This window comes from Nilaparvata lugens, chromosome 2 (assembly GCF_014356525.2).
Source record: "Nilaparvata lugens isolate BPH chromosome 2, ASM1435652v1, whole genome shotgun sequence".
Classification (NCBI taxonomy): Eukaryota; Metazoa; Arthropoda; class Insecta; order Hemiptera; family Delphacidae; genus Nilaparvata; species Nilaparvata lugens.
The window spans coordinates 18,980,534-19,007,560 of record NC_052505.1 but is presented as its reverse complement, the minus strand read 5'-3'; the positions used below and the strand labels follow the sequence as shown (position 1 = coordinate 19,007,560).

The following is a 27,027-nucleotide window of genomic DNA, read 5'->3' as shown; positions in this document are numbered from 1 at the left end:
GCTTAAGGTAGCTTATTTATTCAATAAACGTTTTTTCTATTCTATTCTATTCAAAACTATCACAGCAAAGATAATTGGGACAATTGGACGAATTGAGTTCTGTAACTTACCTAGAAGATTGGATTTGACAGTGATGCTAAGATGCGTTGTTCCTCGAAGTATTTCGAGCGCTCTGGCCTGACTGACATGTTCGAAGCTCTGACCGTTCACTTCCAGGATTTGGTCTCCTCGTTTCAGACCAACCTCTTCTGCTTTCGATCGTTTCTCCACCTGTCAAACATACCAATCAAAACAATTTCCTATCTTAATATTTTCCTATCGTCACTTGTAAAGATTATTGGAGTTCATTAAACATTACAAGAAAAACATACCAATCAAGAAATCTCCTATCTTCACCAGTGAAGGCTGTGATCAGTAGATGCTCTGATCAAATAAATAGTGTTGAAATTCGAAATCGAACCACAATCTGATTTAGTTCCGTTTAAACTTCTATCAAACACACCCCAAAAATATTGAGGTACCCCAATTTCATGCTTTCTATACGTTTCAAGGTCGCCTGAGTCCAAAAACATGATTTTTTGTATGTTCTGTTTCCTTGTCTGTAATTTTGTTCTAACTTCTGAGAGTGCACTCAGAATTTTAATTTTGACGAGTCAAATACTACCAATCATTGCTTCATTTTGTAGTGTTTTTTGACTAAAATGAAACTAAACTACTGAACTCACCCTAGATATAAAAATGCCATAGCTAGGATAGCCGCCAACCACATCGAACTGCAACACTTCGTCGCGCGAGGGGCGAGCCAGCGTGACGCACCTCGACCGCGCCTTGGCCGCGCACGCAATGTTCAACAGCTGCTGTTGTCCGTTCATCTTCTCCTCCTCCAGCAGCGCCTCGAACCGCTCGAGGAAGTCCATCATGTGCGGGTCGGTCTCGAATGTCGTGAAGTGGTTGTTCACCCACAGCAGCACCACCCTAGTCACGCGGTCGCGGCAGCCTGCGTCGCTGAACCTACAAACACAGCAACAAATTCATAAATTATCCATTTTTAACCGAATATACCAATCAATACAAAAACAATTATCAAGAAGAGTATTCAGTATTTTGTGAGTACTTGTTCTTCTCTATATATAAAAATGAATGTCAGTGTGTTAGTTTGTTAGTTAGCTTGTTTGTTCCCTATAGACTCGAAAACTACTTGACAGAACGGCATGAAACTTTGGGAATATGTTGTGTAAATATTGGGGATGGTTTCTGACCAGGAATTTTAATAGGGGGGCTATAAATAATTATATATTAATCCATTTCACAGACCTATGTTTTCGAAATTGTCGGCCGAGCGACCAACGTAGAACGGGAAGATCATCATGATCAAGATCATGTTGTGATAATATGATTTAGCATCTAAACTTAACAGCCGTAATAAACAAATCACTTTGTGATAAAATTGTTTACTGGTATTGAAACGGCAGTTTTAAGCACATAGGAAGTCCGTATTGAGATGTAAATGAAAATATTGATTGTAAATAAATTAATTTTATAATTCACCAAATAAAGTTGAGTGTGACATGAGATACATTGAATTTTTGGCGGTACGAAGTTTGCCTGTTAAGCTAAAGCTAATATTTCATCATAAGGTTGTTTCATAATTTAGTTCAATCATAGAGAAACGATAGCATATGTAGATATCCCATGGTATAGGGCGTTTATGTCGCAACTTTTACTGTTATCCCAAGCCGATAGTTCACGTAGTTCTTTCCTATGCAGCTGTGTGACGCTGGTAGTCTCTCAAATTATGCCATTCATACACTATCACCCCAACAAAACAGTAAAAATTGACAATAATCGACAGTAATCGACTTGAGATAACAGTAAAACTTGCGACATAAATTCCCTATACCATGGGATATCTACTTACGCTATTGTTTCTCTATGGTTCAATTCTCACACACTTAATTATTTCTCACTTGTTATTCTATTTTTTCAACTTCTTAATACAAGCTCCCAAATAGTCTTCTGAGCTTCAATTTCTTTTGTACTATAGATCATTTCAATCTTGTAAATATTATGTGATTTCATGTATGAATTTGTACAAAAATAAATTCAAATTTGAATTAATAAACTAGCTGGGAGAGGTTAGGTTATGTTCACAACTGCAGAAAAGATGGAAAAATAAATTAATTAACATAGGACATAATCTTTTGTTTGATTTTCACAACACTATTACACATTCTAGTTAGCCGTTCAGGTTACCGAAAGAATGTTCCTTGAAACGTATGCTCATGTAATAAGAAAACAAAGATATTGTCAAATTTCACTATAATATTTATTAAAAACTTTAAAACAGTACCATGGTTTCACTTTTACCAACGCATCATCAGACCATGGTACTGTTTCAAAGTTTTTAATAAATATTATAGTGAAATTTGACAATATCTTTGTTTTCTTATTATGGAGAGATTTCACAACATCACCATCAATTCTACTGATTTTAGTATGTTCACGTATTTGAAGTGGTTCAGGTACAAGTTACATGCATGTATAGTATTTTAATGCATCTACATGTCGAGCCTGAAGTCAAATTAGAAAGAAAGCATGTAGAAATTTCAAAAGAAAGCAATTCTAAAGATAAATAAGACCCAAGCTGAAAATTATCAATTACAATAGAATCTCTACAGTTCGGACCTCTATTTATTCGTAATTGACCGAGCGAAGTGAGGTCTAAAGCTGCGTACACATATTCGTGCTTCCAACCCGCACCGAGCACGCTCCTCCCTCGTACCGCCATCGTACCGCCCTCGTACCACCATCGAACCACAGTCGCACCGCCCACGCACCCATCATGAACGTTACGGAAGATGTTAGATCTTCTCGCGTTCCCAGGTCGAACCACTGTTGCTCGCCGCTCGCCGATCATCAATCGCTCTGCTGGAGTGACGTTCGGTTGCGGAGCAGAGCGACAGTCTGTACGCACCTTAAGATTCAAGTCGACTGTTTGGCATTTCACTTAATGTTTAAATGTTTGAATGTTTAAATATTTATATGTTGCGCATTTACGGCAAAACGCGGTAATAGATTTTCATGAAATTTGACAGGTATGTTCCTTTTTTAATTGCGCGTCGACCTTTAAACAAGATTTTTGGAAATTTTGCATTTCAAGGATAATGTAAAAGGAGAAAGGAGCCTCCTTCATACGCCAATATTAGAGTAAAAATCAGACTATAGAATTATTAATCATAAATCAGCTGACAAGTGATTACACAGATGTGTGGAGAATCCAGTCTATTGCTGTATTTCCATAAGGTCTATAGTTTCAATCGGGTACTTGTGGATGAGAATACTGCGTGCGGTCTACTGTTCACAGAACTACTAGTCTAAAATTTGTAGTGGAAGCTCGGTCCCTTGGAAAACAATCAATAATTCGTAGTGGAATCGAACGCTGGCTTACCGTGGACCTCTACAATTCTAGTTATGCGATAACTCTCTATACTTAGAATTTTCTTTCTTCCATACACCATGGGAGGGGAATATAATTTTTACTGTATTATCAACTTTGATGAGAATGAAAGAACGAAATCTGCAACTCAACAATGCACATAGTAAATCCAGTGTGCATTGAATCTTTCTTCTCTGCACAACACAACAAACTAAGAAATAATTGACTAATTTTTATTGTACTGACCACTTGAGGAGTTGGTTGGCGACATAGATTGAGTTGTCGATGAATGTGCGGTGTGTTAGCAGAAAGTCCTCAACGTAAGTCGAGTCAATCGTCGAGTTCTCTTCTATTAGTTGCAGCATCAGCTTTTCTGCTGTCCCCTGATAATAGAAAAAAAATATTTGTAAAAAATTAAATATTCAAAATATTGGTTTGAAATAATATATTTATTATTATAATATTTATTAATAGTTATTCTAGTGGTTTGAATAAGCTCTTTTTCTTTCTATTGACATGTTTGCTGTACCTAGTTGTTCGAACTCACTGCCGGCGCACAAGTTTTCTTTGCCGGTAGTGCCTAAGTTAGAATATTTATTTTATCAATCTGTATTATTTTATGGCAAATAAATGAATTTGAATTATATAAATATTATTACTATTTTATAAATAATAAATGCCAGTGTTTGAATTACAAAATACACCGTAATCCATTATGAGATCAAGAAATACTTATCTTGAAATAACTTATCTCGAATTTCACGACTCCCACAGTTTTGTTAACGTTTAAGAAACTGAGCTTTCCCGAAAATGAATTCTATCAAGTACTTTTTTCAGATTGATTTCTACGGGTTTGCAGATTTATCTATTTATTCAGTCATGTTCAATTATTACACTTATGTGAGAAGGTACAACAGGCCTATGCCCAAAACTGTCCCTTCTCAAATTTATACTACACTCCAAATCAAAATGTAGGTTAAGGTGATATATTTGAGGCCTAATGAAATCGGACTTCCCTTAGTCCAGTCACTATATACATTGGTGCATGCAATTTATATTGTAGTTCTGATTTTTTAAATTATTATTTGGGTACATAAGTTCAAAACTAATTTCCTTGTGCTAGACACAGGGTGGCCCAAAAACCTCTTTTTTTTGGCTCATTTTCCAGTTTTCAGCTATTTCTGCCAAATCTAGTAATCGGACAGAAAAATTTGCTCCCGCCTATTTTTAGATTATAGAATTCAGCTATTTCTGCCAAATCTAGTAATCGGACAGAAAAATTTTCTCCCGCCTTTTTTTAGATTATAAAATTCAGAATAAAATGAGATTATTTGGAACTCTCTATCTCCAATGAGTACTGACTTATGATTTTTCAAAAAATGAGTGATATTTGAAGAAAAATCCATTTTGATTAATTTTAGTTTTTGATCATCAATATCTTCCGATAGTTACCATTTACATGTATCATTCAAAATCCCTCTGGGAGTGTTTTTTTTTTGCTCTACAATCTGAGATCAGGTAGAGCGCTCTATCTCATATAGATTTCCAGGTACACCTGAAAACAATGTCCTTGTATTGTGAAAAACACCTAATTTTCAGCTTCAACCATCATCACCAACTACATAGTCCTCACATTGATATTTCGCACAATGACATAAGTTCATAAGATCATGTTCTATTAGAATCACCCGTTAGAAGCACTTCATTTCAGTGGAGAGGTGCGCTTAAGGACACCTCAGGGATCAAAATTTCAATCACTTATAACTTTTGACTCAGTGCTCAGATTTCATCGTACTACACTTCTTCTCGGCTCGTCAAGGCGGTCAAAAATCATGCATCCTAAGTCGAATTAGGTCGAAAAATGGAAAATTTATTGCTGAGTGTACTCAAGCCCATATTCCAATACACAAAAAATGATCAATTTTTTACATTATTTGATATGTTTGCCCCCTCTTACCCTGATGACAACCCGCCGACTGCCCTCCTGCGCCTCACGCTGTTCGGTGACCATGACCAGCTGCCCCCCCTCCTCGTGGCGCCTGATGTTCTCCTTGCCCTGGTTCTGGATGCGGTAGTAGTCGGTCTGTGTGATGCACACGAACTGACAATCGTCGCAACGCGTCTTCATCACCCCCCGATGGTACAGCTTCTCCATTGTCGGCAAGATGCCGAAACTGTAAACAATCAATATCATTAGAAAAACGACACAGTTATGCCCGGTTGCACAAAAGTTTTCCAAAACTGGGTTTCCTTTCTATTTTTTATAGACAATAATTTGTTGAAAAATTATTTTTTGCCGTTAATGTTATGGAGTTCTCAGCTCCAGTTGCACAAAAACCTGTGAAATTATAATCGTGATTAAATGCCACAAGTGCAAATCAGAGATGACTCCTTCACGGAAAAGCCTTCTTTGACAGGTTCTTATAGCATTAAATCATGATTAAATACCACGAGAACCAATCAGAGAAGGCTTTTCTGTGAAGAAGACTTCTCTGATTGGTTCTCGTGGCATTTAATCGCGATTAAAATTATAATTAAATCATGATTTAACGCCACAAGGACCAATCGGAGAAGGCTTTTACGTGAAGGAGTCTTCTCTGATTGGTTCTCGTGGCATTTAATCGCGATTAAAATTATGATTAAATCATGATTTAACGCCACAAGAACCAATCGGAAAAGGCTTTTCTGTGGAGAAGTCTTCTCTGATTGGTTCTTGTGGCATTTAATCGCGATTAAAATTATGATTAAATCATGTTTTAATGCCATGAGAACCAATCAGAGAAGGCTTTTCTGTGAAGAAGTTTTTGTGCAACTGGGGCTGAGAACTCCATAACAACATTGACGGCAAAAGTTAATTTTTCAGCATAGTATTGTCTATAATCACGTTTATAATTTAACAGGTTTTTGTGCAACTGGGGCTGAGAACTCCATACCAACATTAACGGCAAAAACTAATTTTTCAACATATTATTGTCTATAATCACGTTTACAATTTAACAGGTTTTTGTGCAACTGGGGCTGAGAACTCCATAACAACATAAACGGCAAAAACTAATTTTTCAACATATTATTGTCTATAATCACGTTTATAATTTAACAGGTTTTTGTGCAACTGGGGCTGAGAACTCCATACCAACATTAACGGCAAAAACTAATTTCCCAACATATTATTGTCTATAAAAAAATAGAGAGGAAACCCAGTTTTGGACTAAAGGCTAAACCACACAGCAACAGACAGAGGGATGTAGACATATGGAGTGAAAATCCTTTCCCAGGTCAAGCTTATCGAATGTGTTACAATGCACACATTTCTCTTTTGAACAGCTTCTACAGGTTCGAATCTCGTAAATTTCAATGCAGATTTCACCTTGGTGAAAGACACATGGTGCTAGGTCTGACGAGGCAACACCGGGATGCTGTACTTGGTCAGGAGCCGCTTATCTGATGTAATAGTGTGAATATTGAGTGGGTATTATTGAAGTTGTTTGTGTGTATCTTATATTATTTTTTAGGTTTTTGAACTGAAATGAACTTTGATTTTACTGTTTGTTGAACCCTGCGTTTTTAGTGTGAGAATTGACTCTGTCTTGTTTGAATTTGCTAACTTGTTGCTCAGTTGTCAAAATTAAAGCAATTTTCGTGCATTTTCCAATTGCAGTTTCAATTTCATGTCGAAAAAGCCACTGTATTTAAAAATTGTACGAGCATTGACCTTTTTGCAGCTTTGGCTTTTCCACTGGAAGTTATGCTCAACGCTCGTGGAGGGGGAATAATTTTTAGTGAAAAGGCCACAGTTCGAATTGAGACGTAACTGGGAAAACATGTAACGGTGTGCGAGCCTCGGTCCTCTGAATGGGCCCATTTCCCATTCAGAGGGAGAAATATTGTTAAGTTTTCAGTTATCAGTAATTTTATCTAGATGAATAGGAAACCAAATTTTATATAGTTAGTAGGAGTAGAATCAGAAAATTATTTGTGCGTGTGAGTTCAAGTATAGTGAGTTTTATTAAAGCGTATGTGAGTGTTTCTGAAGAGTCCAAGTTTGAATATTGTTAAAATGGTGAGTGCCGAACTTTTGTTGTTTTTCTTATTGAGCTCAAAATTTAGTTTCATAGAATGACTGAGGCCCAAATTCAAATGCAGCAAGTTAGCAGGTTCCCAAAATGTATAGATTAAAAATTGAGTAGGCCTATGTCTTCTTGACCTGAATCGATTGCTGAATAACTTTGTTCTGTTTGAAAATTTCACATGTTACCTGACTTTTATTAATTCGTTTTAGACTTCAATAAACCTGAAGTTGAATTTTATTAGTATTTTTCATTGAAGTTCCTGGCTAGTAGTTGCTAGATGCTATAATAGGTGACAATTAGATAATGATAATCTGTGCATTTGAATGAACGAATCCACTAAAAGCTCCCAACCAATCGAGGATTCAAATACCGGTAGATGAATTGATAGCAGTAAACTTTAGCAAATATTATAGAAGAGAAGAAACAACCCCCTCCGTTTACACTGATATTAATTCGTTTTAGACTTCAATAAACCTGAAGTTGAATTTTATTAGTATTTTTCATTGAAGTTCCTGGCTCGTAGTTGCTAGATGCTATAATAGGTGACAATTAGATAATGATAATCTGTGCATTTGAATGAACGAATCCACTAAAAGCTCCCAACCAATCGAGGATTCAAATACCGGTAGATGAATTGATAGCAGTAAACTTTAGCAAATATTATAGAAGAGAAGAAACAACCCCCTCCGTTTACACTGATAATGCGGAATGAGCACATTGTCTTGGTGCAAAATCCATGATTTGTTCTTCCACATCTCAGGTCGGTTTTTTCTTACTCCTTCACGTAGTTTATCAAGTACCTCAAGGTAGCAATGTTGATTAATTGTTTGACCTTCAGGAACCCAGTGAAAGTACACAATTCCATGAAGATCGATAAAAAAATAATCATTTTTTAACTTTTTATGCTAACCGTTTTTCCGGCAGAACAAAATAACAACACTAACGTAAATGAAGGTTATGACTCAACCAAGTTGTTTACAGGAACGAGATTTACTGCATTCTGAAGACTTAAGTCTGACCTATTCTTCTGACTTCCACGGTATAGGCATTTTTTGATTGCCTGTTCCGGTCTTTAAAATAGCCTTGGAAATTAAAATTGATCAAAAATATAATTGAAATTTAACTTCAAAATCGTGTCTAGTTTCAAGACCACCTTAGTTTGAAGAAAAAGTCTCAAACTAAATAGCTGTTGGCCAATGTTGATTGACGCATGCGCACACGTTCCACTGCAGCATGAGTCCTGTTATTTAATAGCCACACCTCGTATAAGTTTCTCTCATCGTCCCATTACACAAATTTCAATTATTACCTAATTATTTTTATACGTTTTCTGTGCATATGACGTGATTTATCTAAATTATTTAGTAGGTAATTTGCTGTCACCTGTCGCCAATATGTAGATGTTCGATGTGCGCATTGGCGTGCTCGACCTCGACATGGCCGTTGATGAGCACACTCCACGAGTCCAGCTCCTCTCCGTCGTTCATCACTATCGTGCCAGCCTTCTCCACCACTGCGAACACCTGTAGACACACCATCACAAATGTGTGTTAAATGGTGATCAAAAAATTTGAAATTTATTTTTATAACCTGACGATGGTGTGATCACCGAAACTAGTAGTTATAATTATTTGTATTCTTATTCTATTATTTTATTAATTTCAGAGGGTACTATAACTCTATTTTATAAATACAAGAAAGTAGCCCTGAATTCATACATTTTAAGATAGCATTTTCATATTTTCAACGCCTCAACATTAACCATTATCAAAAAAAAAAAATGTCAGTATCAAAGTTCTGTTCCCAATACAGTCGAATAGATAGTTCTTTATGATATTATGAAGAAAAGAATTGGCTTTTACATGTTCTGGATAGGAAATACACGAATGACGCATCATCACGTCTGAATTACGGAGGTGATTAACTTGAATTTTTGCATAAAGATTCTGAATTTACCGAGGATGGACATAGGCCTATTTTTTATTGTTATTAATAAATTAATTTCCAAGTGAATAATTGAAACAAATTAATTCATTCTGTGATACAAAGTTTAGTTAATACTTCGACATCAAAATTTAATATATTTACAATATTTTATTAACCTGACAACGGTCTCATGAAGAGATTTTTCTTTGACTACCTATGTATTTCTGTGCGTCTATATATGTCATACGCTAAGCATAATAATACTTGATATAAGAGCCTTATCAAATCATTTTTCTATTGAAAACTAATACAGTTAGTTGTTGATACTTTCAATATCAGCATGGAACTATGAAACTAAATTAATTCAATCTATTTGTGCATTAACAGACCCTTGCTGTGTAAAGCATACTGGAGACTGCATAATAATTGGAGATCAAGAATAATTGATAACACTAAAAATGACAGCACTGCAGCACTGCTAGTGTCATAAAGATGAAAGTCTTCACATGTTGCGTGAAATACAGAGTGGGTGAAAAGTCCGAGAATGGCTCAATATCTCATATCCCCAATCACCACCACCATCAGATTATTTTTGTGTATGATCTATTAAGCCGTTCTCGGACCTTTCACCCACTCTGTATATTCATACATAATATAAGGTATTGGAGAATAAATTGCAACTAAGTGAGGTCACCTGGTCTCATTCTCTCTCAAATCACATAATATGTGAATTGTATTTATGGGTTAAGTAGTGGAAGAGGAGGAGGATCGTCTCAATTTAACCACAACATTGTAATTTTTGTCAAGTGTGTAAATAAAGCCAATTATCCATGTATATCTCTCAACAGAAAATAATCTTTGATTATTTGGTTGGATATATTTATGTCTTTAAGTTGAGTACTAAATGATGATTGTAAAGTTGACAGTTTCTTTACAGTTGTGATGTTGTGGTACTTTTTCATAATGGTACTCCAATAGTGGTACTTTTCCACAATTTTAATTTGTGTTTTCATCATTGATGATTTCTAGTTTATGCAAATAATAATAATTTGTTTCAAATACTGGGATATGTTTACACAAAGATATATTCAAGTGTGCGAATGAAGCCAATTTCATAAGTACCTCTCAACAGACGATATTCTTGAATTTATGGTTGGATTTATTTGATCTCAACAATAATTATTCAAAGTATAATCCGCATTGGATAGTCGAATTCTACATGATGATTGTAAAGTTGATTATTTCAATTTTTTACTAAGTACTGACCATGACACTACACAGCGCCCTCCTGACAGCCAGTGTCATATTGGTGAACGCCTTGAGGTGTTGTGTGAACTCCAGCAGGACTTCGATGTCATCACCGGTCCTATCAGAGGGGTCTTTCTCAAGGCACTCCTTCACTGCGTCCCGCGCCATTAGGCTCTGCCAAACACACACAACATTATCAGAAACAATAGAAAATATGACGAAACTCATAATAAACTTCTGAAAAAATATGCTAGATCAACATATAAAATAGTAGGCTAAGTAGCAATGGAAACTAGCTCAATACAATTCTTTCATTTCTACATCATAAAGCATAACAATGAATTGTTATGAATTCATAAATACATTTATAACTGTTATTTGTTAGTTCTTATTAATTTTTAGCGCTATTTACGTTATTCATTTTGTACAAATAGCCCAGATTATGGAATGTATTGCATAAAAATTCATTTGTATTTGAAATATTATATTTTTAATTTAGACTAAATGCATCCCGACACATAGGCTCCATAGTGGGATGCTACACGGTAGTTTAATGAAATTAATCCATGTAAAGGACTTTTTTCCATATTGTAAATGTTTTTTTAATACTTCTGACATGGGTTACATGACAGAGAAAAAAATAAATTAATTAACTAATGTTGTTATCTAACAACATATAAATAATAAGCAGAACATTACAAACGAGACATTGTCAACTATCTGTCAAGTGAATATAGCAAAATGATAAAATCTTTATCAAAATCAGTCATTTATTCCATCTATATCTTCAACTTTTATCCAGCGCTATTGAGAAATGCATAAATTATTATAATGCTGGAGGCTTTACTACTGAGTTGAAATCTATACATTTTGAAAGCTATAAAGGTATAATAATGAAAAATGAAACCGTATATACGCTATATGTATAATAATTAAAATATATAATACCATTATACAGTACTTTGCAATCAAATGGAAGTGTCACGATGGATTCTTTGTACCTAAACAAATTTTTCGATAGCTATAGACATATTCTGAACTCTTTTCTCAGTCACATATATACTATGACATCATAGAGATTGAACAGTGTAACTGTCAAATAGATTGATGATCTTCAATCGTCGAACAGAGAGCTCTGATGTAATCATGAATGGAGTAATTGATAGTAGAATTATAATGAAGTGTCTAGAGACCATTACAGAAATCACTAAGTTCATTACAGCATCTCAACACTACTTCATCAATTAATAATTTAGGCTATGTTTTTGATCTTAATACTGAAAGAGTTGGAAATTCTTTGTGAAACAAACCAATGTTAAGGCTGTGCAAAGGCTAAAAATAAACTTACTACTGGAGATATTTTCAAAGTTTTTCGATTCGTATATCATCAAGCTATCAAAATGAAAACGTTTTCTCAGGAAAACGTTTTTTTCCGATCATTACTTCTTGAGATATGAGCGCCTAAAGTTTAAAATTTTGGGACAGAACATTTCAAATTCGGTAAGAGAGATATTTAGAGGATAATTCTTCATGGCATTGTTGATTGGATAAATTTTTTTTAAATATCAATTTTTGAGAATTAAAATGACGTTTAGTTGAGCTATTTTTGGTAATATTTGGCAAATCAAAAAATTGATATTTTCGAAAAAAAATTGTTTTATTCAATAAATAATACCATGAAGAGTTTATCCTCTAAGTCTCATGGATTTATCTCTTATCAAATTTGAAATGTCCCGAAAATTTGAGCTTTATGCGCTCATATCTCAAAAAGTAATGATCGGGGAAAAAAATGTTTTCCTGAGAAAACTTTTTCGTTTTGAAAGCTTGATGATATACAAATCGAAAAACTTTGAAAAATATTACCAGTAGAAAGTTTATTTTTAGCCTTTGCACAGGCTTAATTATTCTGCTCTGCTAGGCAGAGATTGAATACCACTGTTTGTCATAGGAATATTCACATACATTTATCCGTCAATGTATTGTGATGTAATATGAACACTCCCATAAGAACAAACGCTTTTCTTTTGTCATTTATCTAGGTGTAAATTGAATATCACTGAATCTTATGAGAGTATTCACACACATTTGTCTGTCAAAGTATTGTGATGTAATGTGAACACTCCCGTAAGAACAAACGCTTTTTCGCCACACTGCAGAGAAAGCAGCTGTTTTCCAGTCCCTATGTATATCTGAAAGACCTTGTTTGCAGACGACTCTCGTCCGATGTAACAGGTTTTTTTTCCGGTCTAGGCCAGAAAGTGTTCTCTTTCCTGCCGCTTGGAAGTCCGTAGTTAATAAGTCATCCGCTAGATCGGGCGAGTGTCCACTTTCTTCATCAAAGTCGCCATGATTTCAGTTCGAGTTTCGAATCAAACTAATTCGCTTCGCAAACATTTTTATTCAATTATTTATTGTTGATTAGCGCATTCCAAATTTTCAAAAATGCTTGAAGATGACGATGCCCATGATATTCCAAGTGAAATTTTAAAAGAATCTGAAATCCTGACTGCAATTAATCTTCTACCACTAAAATCAAGAGATAGGTACGATAACAAGTATTCTTTATTTATTTTGTCAGCAATACCTGTAGTGCGGTGAAAAATATCGTTCACACCACGGGCAAAAATTTTTTCCGGCTCTCAATCTTTTCTAGTCCTCGGCCTACGGCCTCGGACTTGAAAACCAATTTCGAGCCGGAAAAATCTCATTTTCTGCTCTAGGTGCGAAATATACTATTATTTCTGTCATTTATCTAGGTGGAAATTGGATACCACTGAATCTTATGGGAGTATTCACACACACTTGACTGTCAATGTGTGAACACACCCATGAGAACAAATAGATTTTAAATGCTGATTTTGCAGTTATACTCACATCGGTGCTCTCGGCGAGATCCTCCTCGTCCGAATCGACAATGGACTCGACGAGGCCGGATAGGTCGACTTCGTCGGCCTCCACCGAGCTGTGCACCGAGGTCATGGTGTCCGAGCCCGAGTACGCCGAGCTGGTGTCTGACGAGTGAGAGCTGCGGTTCGACTTCTCAAACAGCTCCGGCCGAGTCGAAAACTACAACAAAACACACAACATAAATTCAACACAAAAGACAAATAAGAATATTGAATTAAAAACATAATATAGACGAAAACACTCAACAAATAGGAACAACACAACATATTCAACACAAAAGACAAATTAGAAGATTGAATTAGAAACTTAATATAGACAAAAAAACTCTACAAATAGGAACAACACAACATATTCAACACAAAAGACAAATAAGAGATTGAATTAAAAACATAATATAGATGAAAACACTCAACAAATAGGAACAACACAACATATTCAACACAAAAGACAAATAAGAGATTGAATTAAAAACATAATATAGATGAAAACACTCAACAAATAGGAACAACACAACATATTCAACACAAAAGACAAATAAGAGATTGAATTAAAAACATAATATAGATGAAAACACTCAACAAATAGGAACAACACAACATATTCAACACAAAAGACAAATAAGAAGATTGAATTAAAAACATAATATAGACGAAAACACTCAACAAATAGGAACAACAAATAAGAGAGGATGAGGAGGAGGAGTGGGAGAAGGAGGAGGAAGAGAAATAGAAGGAGGAAGAGAAATGGAAGGAGGAAGAGGAGAATAAAGAGAAGAACAAGATGTAGGGAAGAAGAAGGTTGAAATTGAAGCATATGAAGAAAATCAGCTCCGGCCGAGTCGGAAACTTAAAGCATAACACAAAAATATCAACATAAACCGACAAAAAAGAATATAAAACGTTAAATGATCAATAATAAATACATATGAAGTTAAACTCCTTAGAACAGGATGAGGAAGACGAGAAGGATGAAGGAGAGAAGGAGAAGAAGGATAAAGAGAAGGAGGGAGGAAGAGGATGGGAAGATGGGACGGGAAATGATAAATAGGTGGAGTGTGGTGGAGGAGGAAGGGGAGGAAGAAATGAGGAAGATTGGAAGAAAGAGAAGAAGGAGGAGGTTCAAGAGGATGGGGAGGAGGAGGAGGAGGAGGAGGAGGAGGAGGAGGAGGAGGAGGGAGAGAAGTAAGAATGGGAGGAAGAGAAAGAAGAAGAACAGAATAGAGGAGAATAGATAGTTCTAAGGAGAAATAGAAGATACAGAAATCAAGTAATTACAATATCATACCTACTAGTAATCTTCTATATAAATATATAAAAGCGAAATGGCACTCACTCACTGACTGACTGACTGACTGACTGACTGACTGACTCACTCACTCGCAGAACTAAAAATCTACCGGACCAAAAACGTTCAAATTTGGTAGGTATGTTCAGTTGGCCCTTTAGAGGCGCACTCAGAAATCTTTTGGCAATATTTTAACTCTAAGGGTGGTTTTTAAGGGTTTAAAGTTCGTCTTTTAGCATGTATATTCTTCTTATTCTCTAAATTATAATTGAAAAAAGGCCATACCATATGTTAATATAGAACTGTAATCTAGAGAGAGTACTTCTTCGAAAAAGTTGTTAACTGGTAACTAAATTAATAATTTTGTCAGGTTGGCATTAAGTTGAGTTGACTATGTTAGGTTGGCGCCAAGTTGAAGATTGAAATGCATTTATCGCGGAAAAATTGATTGGGCACTGCTACTTCAATCAGAGCTATTCCTGGGAATATTATATTACTAGCCGTCAGGCTCGCTTCGCTCACAATATCCGTTTAGCCAGACGTTTAGTTTGGACCCCCGACTGGGTCGTCCTAACATATGATAAAATTGCTCAAATTAAAAATGCAGGCGAGCGAAGCGAGCCTGCTGATCTCATTCTTGGACGATCCAGTCGGGGATCCAGGGGGCGGAGCCCCCTAGCTAGACGGATATGGCGAGCGAAGCGAGCCAGACGGCTAGTTCTATAATAAACCGATCAAGTAGAAAAAAAAGATTAATTAAATATAGGAGTTAAACACACAAAGAATTCACATTGAAAATGGAAAATTTAGGGAACTGAATCCAACGTAAGAAATGTAAAAAAGAATGCAACTACAACGAAAACTTATCAAAATTACACAAGGAGTTAACATTTGAAAGAGCTCTGAACATTTTTGATACCTTACGCGATGTTGACGTCCAATGAAGCAGCTTAAAAGGTACAAGGATTCATTACATTGTAAATTTATTTATTTATTTATTCAGTCATGTACAATTATTATTACACTTATGAGGGAAGGCACAACAGGCTCATGTCCAAAACTGTCCCTTCTCAAAGTTTTACTACAGTCCAAATTAAACTGTGGGCTAAGTTAACATCACTTATTAAAATAATCACTTATTAAAATAACAATCTAAACTTCAAAAAAACTAACAAATCTTCAATCAAAAATAGATATCATGAATAGCTGAATCTCACAGAATTAGTAACAATTACCCAAAAAATTAGAATTTCGAATAAAAATGGAAAATTTTGAACCGAAAACTTCACGCAATATAATTACATTCAATTTATTATGATTGATCAGCAAGACGCTCTATTCCAAAGACCTTAAAGAGATATAGACCCACAATGCCTATGCCTTCCCATTGATAGCTCTTACTTGAAATTGAAGGCCGCCATTGGGGTATTTTAGCACGAGATATTATACATAATATATTTGTAGTATTATAGATTAAAAAGGCATTGGTTTGATGGTATGTGATAATCTTATAGGTTGCCCCCTCAATGGCCGATTTCAATTCCAAGTACGACACTAGCGCTGCATGTGAGTCTAAGCATCTTTAAGGTCTTTGCTCTATTCGATCAAGCAACCTATCGTCAAGCTGCGTTTATACACTGAAGTTATTAACAAAATGTTAATAGCTTAATCCTTAAAAAATGTTTATTTTTCCGTCCTTATAGATTCTATCAGATTGAACGGAACTCGACAAACACATATTATGTTCATCATGTGTATGATAAGTTATGTTTAATCTAATAGAATCTATAAGGATTAGGTTATTAACATTTTGTTAATAACTTTGGTGTAAACGCACCTTATTTAATAGCCATCATTCGCAATAAAAAATTGATATATAGTACTCAAATTAAAACGACAAATGAGAATCTCTAACATTTAATGTAATGAATGGGGAATTAAATTTGTTCAAATGGTAATAAATACGAAATAATTATCAAATTAACTTCCAAATTGAATGGTGCTCATCCTGTTGTAAATATTTGCATTGGTAGAAGCAAAGGGAAACGGAAATTCGTTTGTCTCTGGTAGAAGTTTAAAGACTGGTGGTTGACAGCATTTAATTTGGAATATCGTTTGCTATAATTATTTCAATTAATGTAATTAATATTTTTGATGTTATCTGGCCTAAAGGGAGCAAATAGCACAAAAGGATCTGTCTGTCCCCAGCCCTGGACTTCCAAGGACTCCGCAAAACATAAGGAGAATATTTACATTCTACCGAGCTACTGTCATGTTCTAAATTTGTAATCAGGCGGTATTCTATACGATTTCTATATGATTTTTAATAATAATTGGGATTGATTTCAGGAAATATTTATAATAATAGTGATAATGATAGTAATAGTATAATGATCACAATGATATTATAATAATGATATAATGATATGATATAATGATTAATGATAAATAGTGATAATGATCACAGAATACATCCTAGTATGTCATGTATATTATTTTTTTTTGTTTTGTATAAATCTATTCCTTAAATGAAGGATTTAATTAACTTACTATATTTTCAAAAGACATTCGTGTTTTTATTTGGAACAAGTTCGCAAGAGATTTCATAAAAAAATGCTTGATAGTTCAGAAAGGGTTCTCTACTCACAGACTCGTCGAAGACCAGATTCACCCCCCGATCCATGGCTGTCCGGGTTCGACCCCCTCCCCCACACCCGCCACTCTGCACTTCAGGGTAGTCGATCTGAAAAATGAGAAAAATAAAGAAAACATAAAGAAATAGAACATCAAAAATCATATTAATTAATTACAACTACAGAATTCACACTTAATAAGGTATTATTATTAAAGTTGCTTCAGTCTATGAACAGATAACAATAAAACTTGAAATACATTAACAAAAAGAACAATTAGAATCGTAGTGATATTCTCAGTCACAGGTTTCACACTATACAGAGTGTTATTAATAAAGTTTTTCCAGTTTAGCGACAGATATTTTGACATCTTGTGTGACCGGACTCCCCCCATTCCACTTTACGAAGTGTAAGAACAAACTAAATTGGTACAACTGTAATCGTGGTATCTGTGAAATATATCAAAATGAAATGATTGAAGAAATCATCGCTGGATTCAATAGACCAGCTATTCTAATATTGATTCTTAAATTACTCTATGGAAACGTGCTTGTGACATGCTTAAATTGAACACCACAAATCACATCTCAAAAATAATAACATGTTTAAATCGGTCTCTTCTCAATCATCTAGTTTTTAGTTGAGATCAAATAAAATACAAAACCAACTCAACAATAGGGATATTCACGATGTTGTTTAACCAACTGAACTGTTATTTGCTAAGTATAGAAAAGAATAGAAAAACGTTTATTGAATAGATAAGCTACCTTAAGCGAACCTCAAAGAGGCTGCTTAACAAGGTACTATATACAAAACATGTAAATTCAAATATAATTATACATATATCAGTGAACTTTATTTTTACTTAACAGTTAAATTTACTTATCAGTTTAATACACTGTTAAATTTACTACAGAATTTACTCAACAGTTGAAATTATCATTGATATTAATTAAGTCATTGATATAATAGTACTTTGAAAAAATATAGCAGCTGATTCAAATAGCAAATAACTGGCAACCTCGAAGATCGTGACTACCCCTAATTTATATTAGGAAAATTGAAGAAAAATATGGATATTATAAAAACAAAAGGAATATATTAAAGAGACAATAATCAGTACCGAGTTGGAAGTGTAAAATACAGGTCGAGAGAACGAATTTTGTGGAGAGGGGAAACGAACCAATCACAAGCAAGTTTGAGTAGGCTCCCACCTACAACACGCTTCCTCTCACCTGATTGGTCGACAGTTCGAATTCATAACTGTCATCTTTGCCGGTAGATAGCAACAGCTACTGGGTCGAATATTATAAGCGAATTATTTTACGGGTTCGTTTCAATTTTACAACGTTCATCAGTTTATTCTTGATGTGAATTTGATATTCATTCACTTCAATATCAGTTTAATTCATAGATATTGATGTTATGAAATCGTTCTTCTATTTATTAGCATGTATTATGGAATTATTCGATAGTAAATTCGTATTGCTTTTTTGTTGGTGGGGAGTGCCTCACGGGAAGGTCCCACTCAACGTTCTAGAAGGATTATATTCGGCCAAAACACTGCTGAGTATATGTCACACAGTTTCACAGCATCGCATAAAAAAATTATAAGAGGATACTGTCAATCATATAACAATTATTACAAGAAAGCATTGTCGAAAACTATGACCTGATATAATTTTTTTAGTGATGAATGCATGGGAGATGTTTTTTATATTACCATATTTCATTACGGCTGAAATTGAATACCGTACCGTATCTCAACAACAACACTATATCCAGGCTATCATCACGCGAATGAGGAGAAACGACGAACACATAAGATTGGTAGATCATAGCCATCAAACAAGACAGAGAAACACCAATTTAATACTACCAAGGATAACACTACATTTGGGCAAAGAAACTACATAATTATATTTGGGACCAAAAATTTACAATTCAATACTAAGTAACATTAGGGAAGAAATCAATAGACACAAGTTCAAGAGAAGTTTATTTTCCTGGTTAGTTGATATTGGAGTAGAAAATTGTGAGAATTTAGTTAGACTGTAAATATTGAAACTATTTACTCTTCATTCTTTTACAAATTTCATTTTTGTATGTATTATAAATTTTCACTAATCCTTAATCTTATATCACTGAATGAAGTTTGTAAATAGTAATTATCACGCAACAATTAATAGATTTAATTTATAGTGGGGTGGATTAATTCACTGAATTATATATGCCTATTAAGAAACCTATACCATAGAGAAACAATAGCGTAAGTAGAAATCCCATGGTATAGGGCGTTTATGTCGCAACTTTTACTGTTATCTCAAGCCGATTACTGTCGATTATTGTAAATTTTTACTGTTTTGTTGGGGTGAGAGTGTAAGAACGGCACAATTTGAGAGACTACCAGCGTCACACAGCTGCATGGGAAAGAACTACGTGAACTATCGGCTTGGGATAACAGTAAAAGTTGCGACACAAACGCCCTATACCATGGGATATCTACTTATGCTATCGTTTCTCTATGCCTATACCTATCCAATGAATAAAACTTCATTGTTTAATTGTATTAAATGTTATAATATTCTAATTTGTATTGTAATTGTTTTTGATGAGTAAACTTTGATTTGATTTGATCTAACATGTTCAAACCGAGTTTCACAAAGTAAGGTTAACTTTAAACCCCGATCAACGCAGTAATGCTCAGGGTCACATTATACACTATCTACGTTTCTAACGCTTATCTACGATCACACGGAGGGTCGCATTTAATGTAAGGTGTTTTATTTCTGTGTATGTCCGGGTTTAAATCAAAAAAATCTGGTGTGGCGCACTCACACAACTTTCCTTGCCGTTATGAAAATTGATCACCTGACGCTAGTGTTCCCGCGCATCTCAAGTCTTCTATTCAAAGATTTGAGCAAGCTGGTGACAGGGCAATAACGCTGGAGTCACACATGAGGTCTGCTATCTCTTCATAGTGAATGATTTAATAGAATCAACAATAATTTGCAATTGAATATTCACATTTTCTCGAATTTAAAGGTTATTTTCAATTTTAGGTGAAAATGTTACTGAACATTAATTGTAGAGATTTTCATGCTCAATCTACTCCACTTGATTTTTTTTGTTTCAATTGTATCTGAAGCCTGATAATTGGGAATCTATCTGCATTGATGGGGCGGAGCTCCTGAAATTTTTACAGATATGGGACTTGTGGCAATTGATAGAGCTTATCGATGACTATTTTAGGTATGAATTTGATCAAAATCGTTGGAGCCGTTTCCGAGAAAATCACGAAAAACCCTGTTTTTGACAACATTTTCGCCATTTTAGCCGCCATCTTGAATTGCATTTGATCGAAATTGTTCCTGTCGGATCCTTATAGTGAAAGGACCTTAAGTTCCAAATTTCAAGTCATTCCGTTAATTGGGAGATGAGATATCGTGTACACAGACGCACATACACTCATACACACACACACACACACACACACACACACACACACACACACACACACACACACACACACACACACACATACAGACCAATACCCAAAAACCAGTTTTTTGGACTCAGGGGACCTTGAAACGTATAGAAATTCAGAAATTGGGGTACCTTAATTTTTTTCGGAAAGCAATACTTTCCTTACCTATGGTAATAGGGCAAGGAAAGTAAAATATCTCCGTTCAAACCAAGATGCTGCATATGGGCCTAAGCACAGACGATGTAAATGAGCACTCAATAATCGTCAAAAATTAATATCAAAATAAACAATAATATAAAGATACAATAATCAAAATAAAATTGGTACAACACAGCATCAGTGGAGCAATATACTAAACATATAATATCTGAAACTTATACCTATATTTATGACACATTGCAGTTTTAATCACTTACTGTACCATCGAAAGGTACATAAAGGCTACAGATACACGATTCCTATCTATATTTCAACCACATTGCAATTTAAATCACGAATATTTCATCGACGACACAATCACTAATCGGATCACAATCAAATTACGTCATCAAAAAGGCTCATTCATACTGATCCAATCAGCAGTAAACTGTCACCCAATCAGCAACCAGCCTACAACTACTGCTGTTTCACAACCATGCTGTCACGTTATTAATATCGATATAACTCAATATCGACTTCTTCATTCGAGATAGGAAGTCCATTCAAGTGCAGCAGCTGTCAGGATAATAATTCGATAAATGTGATTCTTGATTTGACATAATATCGACTTTCGTATATCGATGTACAGGAGATTGCTACGGAAGTCCATTGAAGCGCAGCTGACAGGATAATAAATGTGATTTCCATATAACGTAATATCGATATTCCTGTATTCGATAGGGGGGACGTAAATGGGTTTCTGCTGTCATTGTTTCGATATGACGTGATATCGATATTTCTGAAATCGGTATTCTCGAGTAGTACTTGACAGGAGATGAAAACGGATCTCTGGGCGCAGATAAGATCAGTTATTTGCATTTGAAATGTTGGGGCGGATTGGTGAGGGGGAAAGCGAAAGGAGAAGAGGGAGCAGTGGAGAAAGGAGGTAAGAGGCAAAAGAGGAAGGGGAGAAACTGAGAAGGAAGAAGAGTACTTGAGGTAGGGGAAATAGGAGGAGGAAGGATTTATTTTATGACTGATGTTTTTAGGACGGTTCGAAAAAGCTAGTACAGCCTAAGATTGCTCCACTCCGCCGGAGGCATTCTTTCGCTGGTCAAACAGTACTGGTATATTCTATGTAATACTAACTGTTCATTTTCTGTGAAGAAAACAAATTATATTTTATTTGACAAGAAAATATATTTTTAATTATTTAGAGATAAATTTTCATAATTGGGATTGAATATTTTGTAATAGTTAAGAAACGATCTGGCAACGTTGCGAAGCTAGAGAAGGATAGCGCTATTTGCTTTGTCGAATGATAGACAAAGATCGAACATCAATATTAATCAAATATTGATTGCCATTACAACGTGCACCTCACTATAGTATTCATCATGATGCACAGCCAGACACAATACGGAAAATGCAATTCAAAATTCAATTTCATAAATCGGAAGCATATTGCTCTACTTCCTTCCTTTCAACTAGAAAACATTCACTAGCTCTCCAATCCTGGCACATTAGCTGCACTATAGCTCTCATAAAGTACGGAGAGAGCTTGTGCAAAATTTGATGAAATTAATTTCCTGTCTAGTAGGAAGAGTAACTGCGCCTGCGCACTAAATATTAATGCTTCCCAGCCTCTCACAGGAAATGCTAGAGAGGGGCATGTCCGTCATAAGCTAGGAAACAATAATGCTCGTCATATATTCTGTTATGAGATGTAGTTTGATTGTTCACACTCCCCTGAGTTTTTCACACTCTCCCTTAAATTTAATTCTCTCGCACGTCAATATTTATATTCAAGTTCAGCAATATTCTAATCTGATTGTTATGAACTAGTAGTTCTGTGAACAGTAGACCTCGCGCTCAGTAAGTTACCTGTTGTTATGTTTTCTCAAAAATTGATAAATAATTTATCAATTTAAAATGTCTAGAAAAAATCCTAAATAAATATAGAGCTTTCTGTCCTATCGTACCGTGACGTGTCGTCCCGGAATGTGAGTGTGAGCGCTGTTATCAGGTCTCGCTGCAACTGTCTACAACGTTGATGGAAAGATATTACATTTTCAAGATGTTCGATGTTTTTGAACGGATAGTATTATAGTCAACTGTCTACTAACGTTAATGGAAAGATACATTTTCAAGATGTTCGATGTTTTTGAACGGGTAGTATTATAGTAAACTGTCTACTAACGTTAATGGAAAGATACAATTTTCAAGATGTTCGATGTTTTTGAACGAATAGTATTATAGTCAACTGTCTACTAACGTTAATGGGAAGATACATTTTCAAGATGTTCGATGTTTTTGAACGGGTAGTATAGTCCACTAGATAGCTGATTTATGATGAATAATTCTATAGTCTGATTTTTACTCTAATATTGGCGTATGAAGGAGGCTCCTTTTTCCTTTTATATTATCCTTGAAATGCAAAATTTCCAAAAACCTTGTATATACGTCGACGCGCAATATGAAAAGGAACATACCTGTCAAATTTCATGAAAATCTATTACCGCGTTTCGCCGTAAATGCACAACATAAAAACATATAAACATTTAAACATAAAGAGGAATGCCAAACCGTCGACTTGAATCTTAGACCTCACTTCGCTCGGTCAATAAACTAGTAGCTCTGTGAACAGTAGGCCTTACGCAGTTTTCTCATCCACAAGTATCTGATGTCACCTGTTAGAAATGTTAACAAACTCAATATTCACGTTTGAAATGAATTTGTAATCCATAATGATTCATCCAGTTCCGTGATAATCTTTCCATATGATGAAAAATAATTTTTTACAATCAGAAGTATTATAATTTCTTCAGCATTATTTAGTTGTTTATTTTAAAATTTTTTAAAGTTTTTTTTTTTAAATTTCAAACAACCTTGTGTATACATCGACGCGCAGTTGAAAAAGGAATATTCCAGCCAAATCTCATTGAATTCTATCAACGCGTTTGGCCGTAATCGCGTTACATACGGACAAAATAAAATCCGAATTAAAACATAGACCTCACTATATTCGGTCAATAATATCGAATAGCCTGGCTATGTGTCAATGTTCTCATGTGACAACTGATCAATTTCAGGGCGTCTGACACTGACATGACCTAACGTCTGGTTTTAGGCAGCCGGTTTATTTATATCTGATTTTTTTGTCATAAGAAAAAAATAGTTATCGTTGTATTTATTTGACGATAGAATTAGATTTAGAAAATGTTCAAAATCAAACTTGAATTTTAAAAAACACTTAGGGAGGTAAAATGCACTTACATTTTGATGATGACCAACAACAGGTCGAATGTATGAATGAGGTCGAACAAAGAGGATGTATCAAAATCTAAATATAACTGCACCTTGACCTAAATTATTTTTTCTTAAAAATAGAGAAAATTAACCTTAAAGTATACTCATTATAGAGATGTACAAGAAACTCTAGATATATAAAATCGTGGTTATCAATTTGATAAACAGGTTCCTCTAAAAAGTTTAAAAAACCGCCACATCAATTTAATTTTTATCAAAAATACTGGATACTGTATCAGAAATACTAGATAATGTATCAAAAATACTGGACCCTGTATCAAAAATGCTGGATAACGTATCAAAAATTCTGGATACTGTATCAAAGATACTCGATACAGTATATAGAATGTACTAGATACAGTATGAAACATATTGTAGACTAGAACAATGGCAAATTATTTTGTGAGGCCGTGGGTGACATAGGATGAGGGAACATCCGTCCAAATAGCTCTCTCACTGTAAGACAATAAAGTTGCACAAAACAGAGAGAGAGCGAGAGAGAGTGACACTGAGTGAGAGCAAAGTAGGACGCAAAACGGCAGGAAGCCCACGTTCTGACTCCCACTCTAAAGGACCCCCAGGCATCAATAGAGACTAGGAAGAGGAGGAGAGAAGGGGGAACAAGTGCAATTGATAAAAAAAAGCGCAACATAGAGTATGTGTGAGAGAGAGAGAGATACATAGACATTTAATTGCCAATTGTTGGAAAGAGAGAGAATGGGAGACAGCGAGAGAAAAAGACAGATTATTGTGAAATATTGGGAGAGTAAGAGAGAGAGTATTGAGAAATAGAGAGAGAGTGTGTGTGTGTAGGACAGTATATGTGTGAAAGATTGATTGATTGATCAATTGCCTTTATTGGGCGGAGTTAGGACTCCTGGTGCTCTCCGCCACACAACCCTAAAGATTGATTGATTTATTTTATTTCCATTGCCAGGTAATATTTGGTCTGAAGAGACCTATGGCAAACATCAAATTACCAAAATACTTTTCAAAATCGAATCAGAGATATAAATAAGAGAAAAAATTAAAATATAAATAGAATTACTTCATTTTTTTGAGTAGTAGAATGGTTATGTTTTCAGAATGAAACACTATTACTTACGGAGGTGAGCATCGACAAAGTGAAGAAAAGGTATCAAGGTATTCGATGAACGATCATAATATTATTGTAATATATTGTAATATTTTAAATATAAAGAAATAGAGAGAGAGAGAGTGTGAGAAAGAGAGAGAGAGGCAGTAAGAGAGCTAGATAAATATTAGTAAATTTGATACCAATAAAAGTACAGTAGGAGACTGGGAGAAAGAAAGAATGGATTGTAAAAACAAGGAGGAATCGTAGCGAGAGAGATTATGTGGAAAAGGGAGAAAAATTATAGAAAAAGGGAACAATATGTGAGAGGGAAAAAATGTGGGAACGAAAAGAAAATGCGGGAAGAAAGAGGGAAACTAGAAAAAGGGAAAGAGATGACCTAAAGGATGAGGTGAATTGTTGGAAAGGTGAAGTCTGTGGGGAAAATACAGAGAAAAATTTGAAAAAGAAATGATTTAGAGAAATGGGGAAAATTGTGGAGGGAGAGGAATAATGTGGGAAGGGAGACACTATGGAAAAAGAGAGAAGAATACTTTAAAAAAGGGAAGGATTCTGAGGAATGGGGAAAATTGTGGAGGGAGAGAAATATTGTGGGAAAGGGAGGGACTATGGAAAAAGAGAGAAGAAAACTTGAAAAAGGGAAGGATTCCGAGGAATGGGGTAAATTGTGGGCGGAAAGAGGAATACTGGAGAATTGTGTAGGAAGAGAAACCAGTGAAAGGGAGACGAAAATGGTAGGAGTGAGAGGTCAGTGTGTCACTGTTCAACACGAGTTGGCACTCAGTATAGTGTGTGACTGGCCTTTTTATTGTCAAATGAATGGCAACAACTGAAATATTCCGACACACTTCTGCTCCACCATGAAATAAGTTGGGTGATGCGAACAGTTTCAAACTGAAACTAATTTGATGATACGGAGAATACACTGCAGAAAATATTGAATAAACACTACTACTTAAAAACTGCAGAAAATGATACGAGAGAGACTTCCATCAAAGTTTTAAATTGAACTATGAAGGTAAGAAATGTTAAATTATGTATAAATAATTATATATGTATGAGAAATTTAATGTATGATTAAACCATAGAGAAGAGTAGAAGATGAAACCATAAGGAGATATCCCATGATATATGGTTTATTGACCGAGCGAAGTGAGGTTTAAGATTCAAGTCGACGGTTTGGCATTTCTCTTAATGTTTCAATGTTTAAATGTTTATATGTTGCGCATTTACGGCGAAACGCGGTAATAGATTTTCATGAGATTTGACAGGTATGTTCCTTTTTTAATTGCGCGTCGACTTATATACAAGGTTTTTGGAAATTTTGCATTTCAAGGATGATATAAAAGAGGAGCCTCCTTCATACGCCAATATTAGAGTAGAAATCAGACTATAGAATTATTCATCATGAATCAGCTGACAAGTGATTATTACACAGATGTGTGGAGAAGCCAGTCTATTGCTGTATTACCATAAGGTCTATAGTTTCAATG

At 35.0% G+C, this 27,027-nt stretch overlaps 1 protein-coding gene across 1 annotated transcript in view; it reads right to left on the bottom strand.

Annotated features, from left to right (window-relative positions):
- The window catches only part of LOC111054557 (rap guanine nucleotide exchange factor 2), a 103,579-nt gene that overhangs the window by 44,195 nt on the left and 32,357 nt on the right, over positions 1 to 27,027 (bottom strand). The window contains exons 3-10 of the mRNA XM_039420002.1: positions 17,519 to 17,614; positions 13,555 to 13,746; positions 10,699 to 10,854; positions 8,890 to 9,029; positions 5,394 to 5,610; positions 3,683 to 3,819; positions 726 to 1,011; positions 111 to 270 (exon numbers count right to left, since the gene is read on the bottom strand). Coding sequence (XP_039275936.1) covers positions 111 to 270; positions 726 to 1,011; positions 3,683 to 3,819; positions 5,394 to 5,610; positions 8,890 to 9,029; positions 10,699 to 10,854; positions 13,555 to 13,746; positions 17,519 to 17,614 — 1,384 coding nt within the window. The remainder of the gene's footprint in view (positions 1 to 110; positions 271 to 725; positions 1,012 to 3,682; positions 3,820 to 5,393; positions 5,611 to 8,889; positions 9,030 to 10,698; positions 10,855 to 13,554; positions 13,747 to 17,518; positions 17,615 to 27,027) is intronic.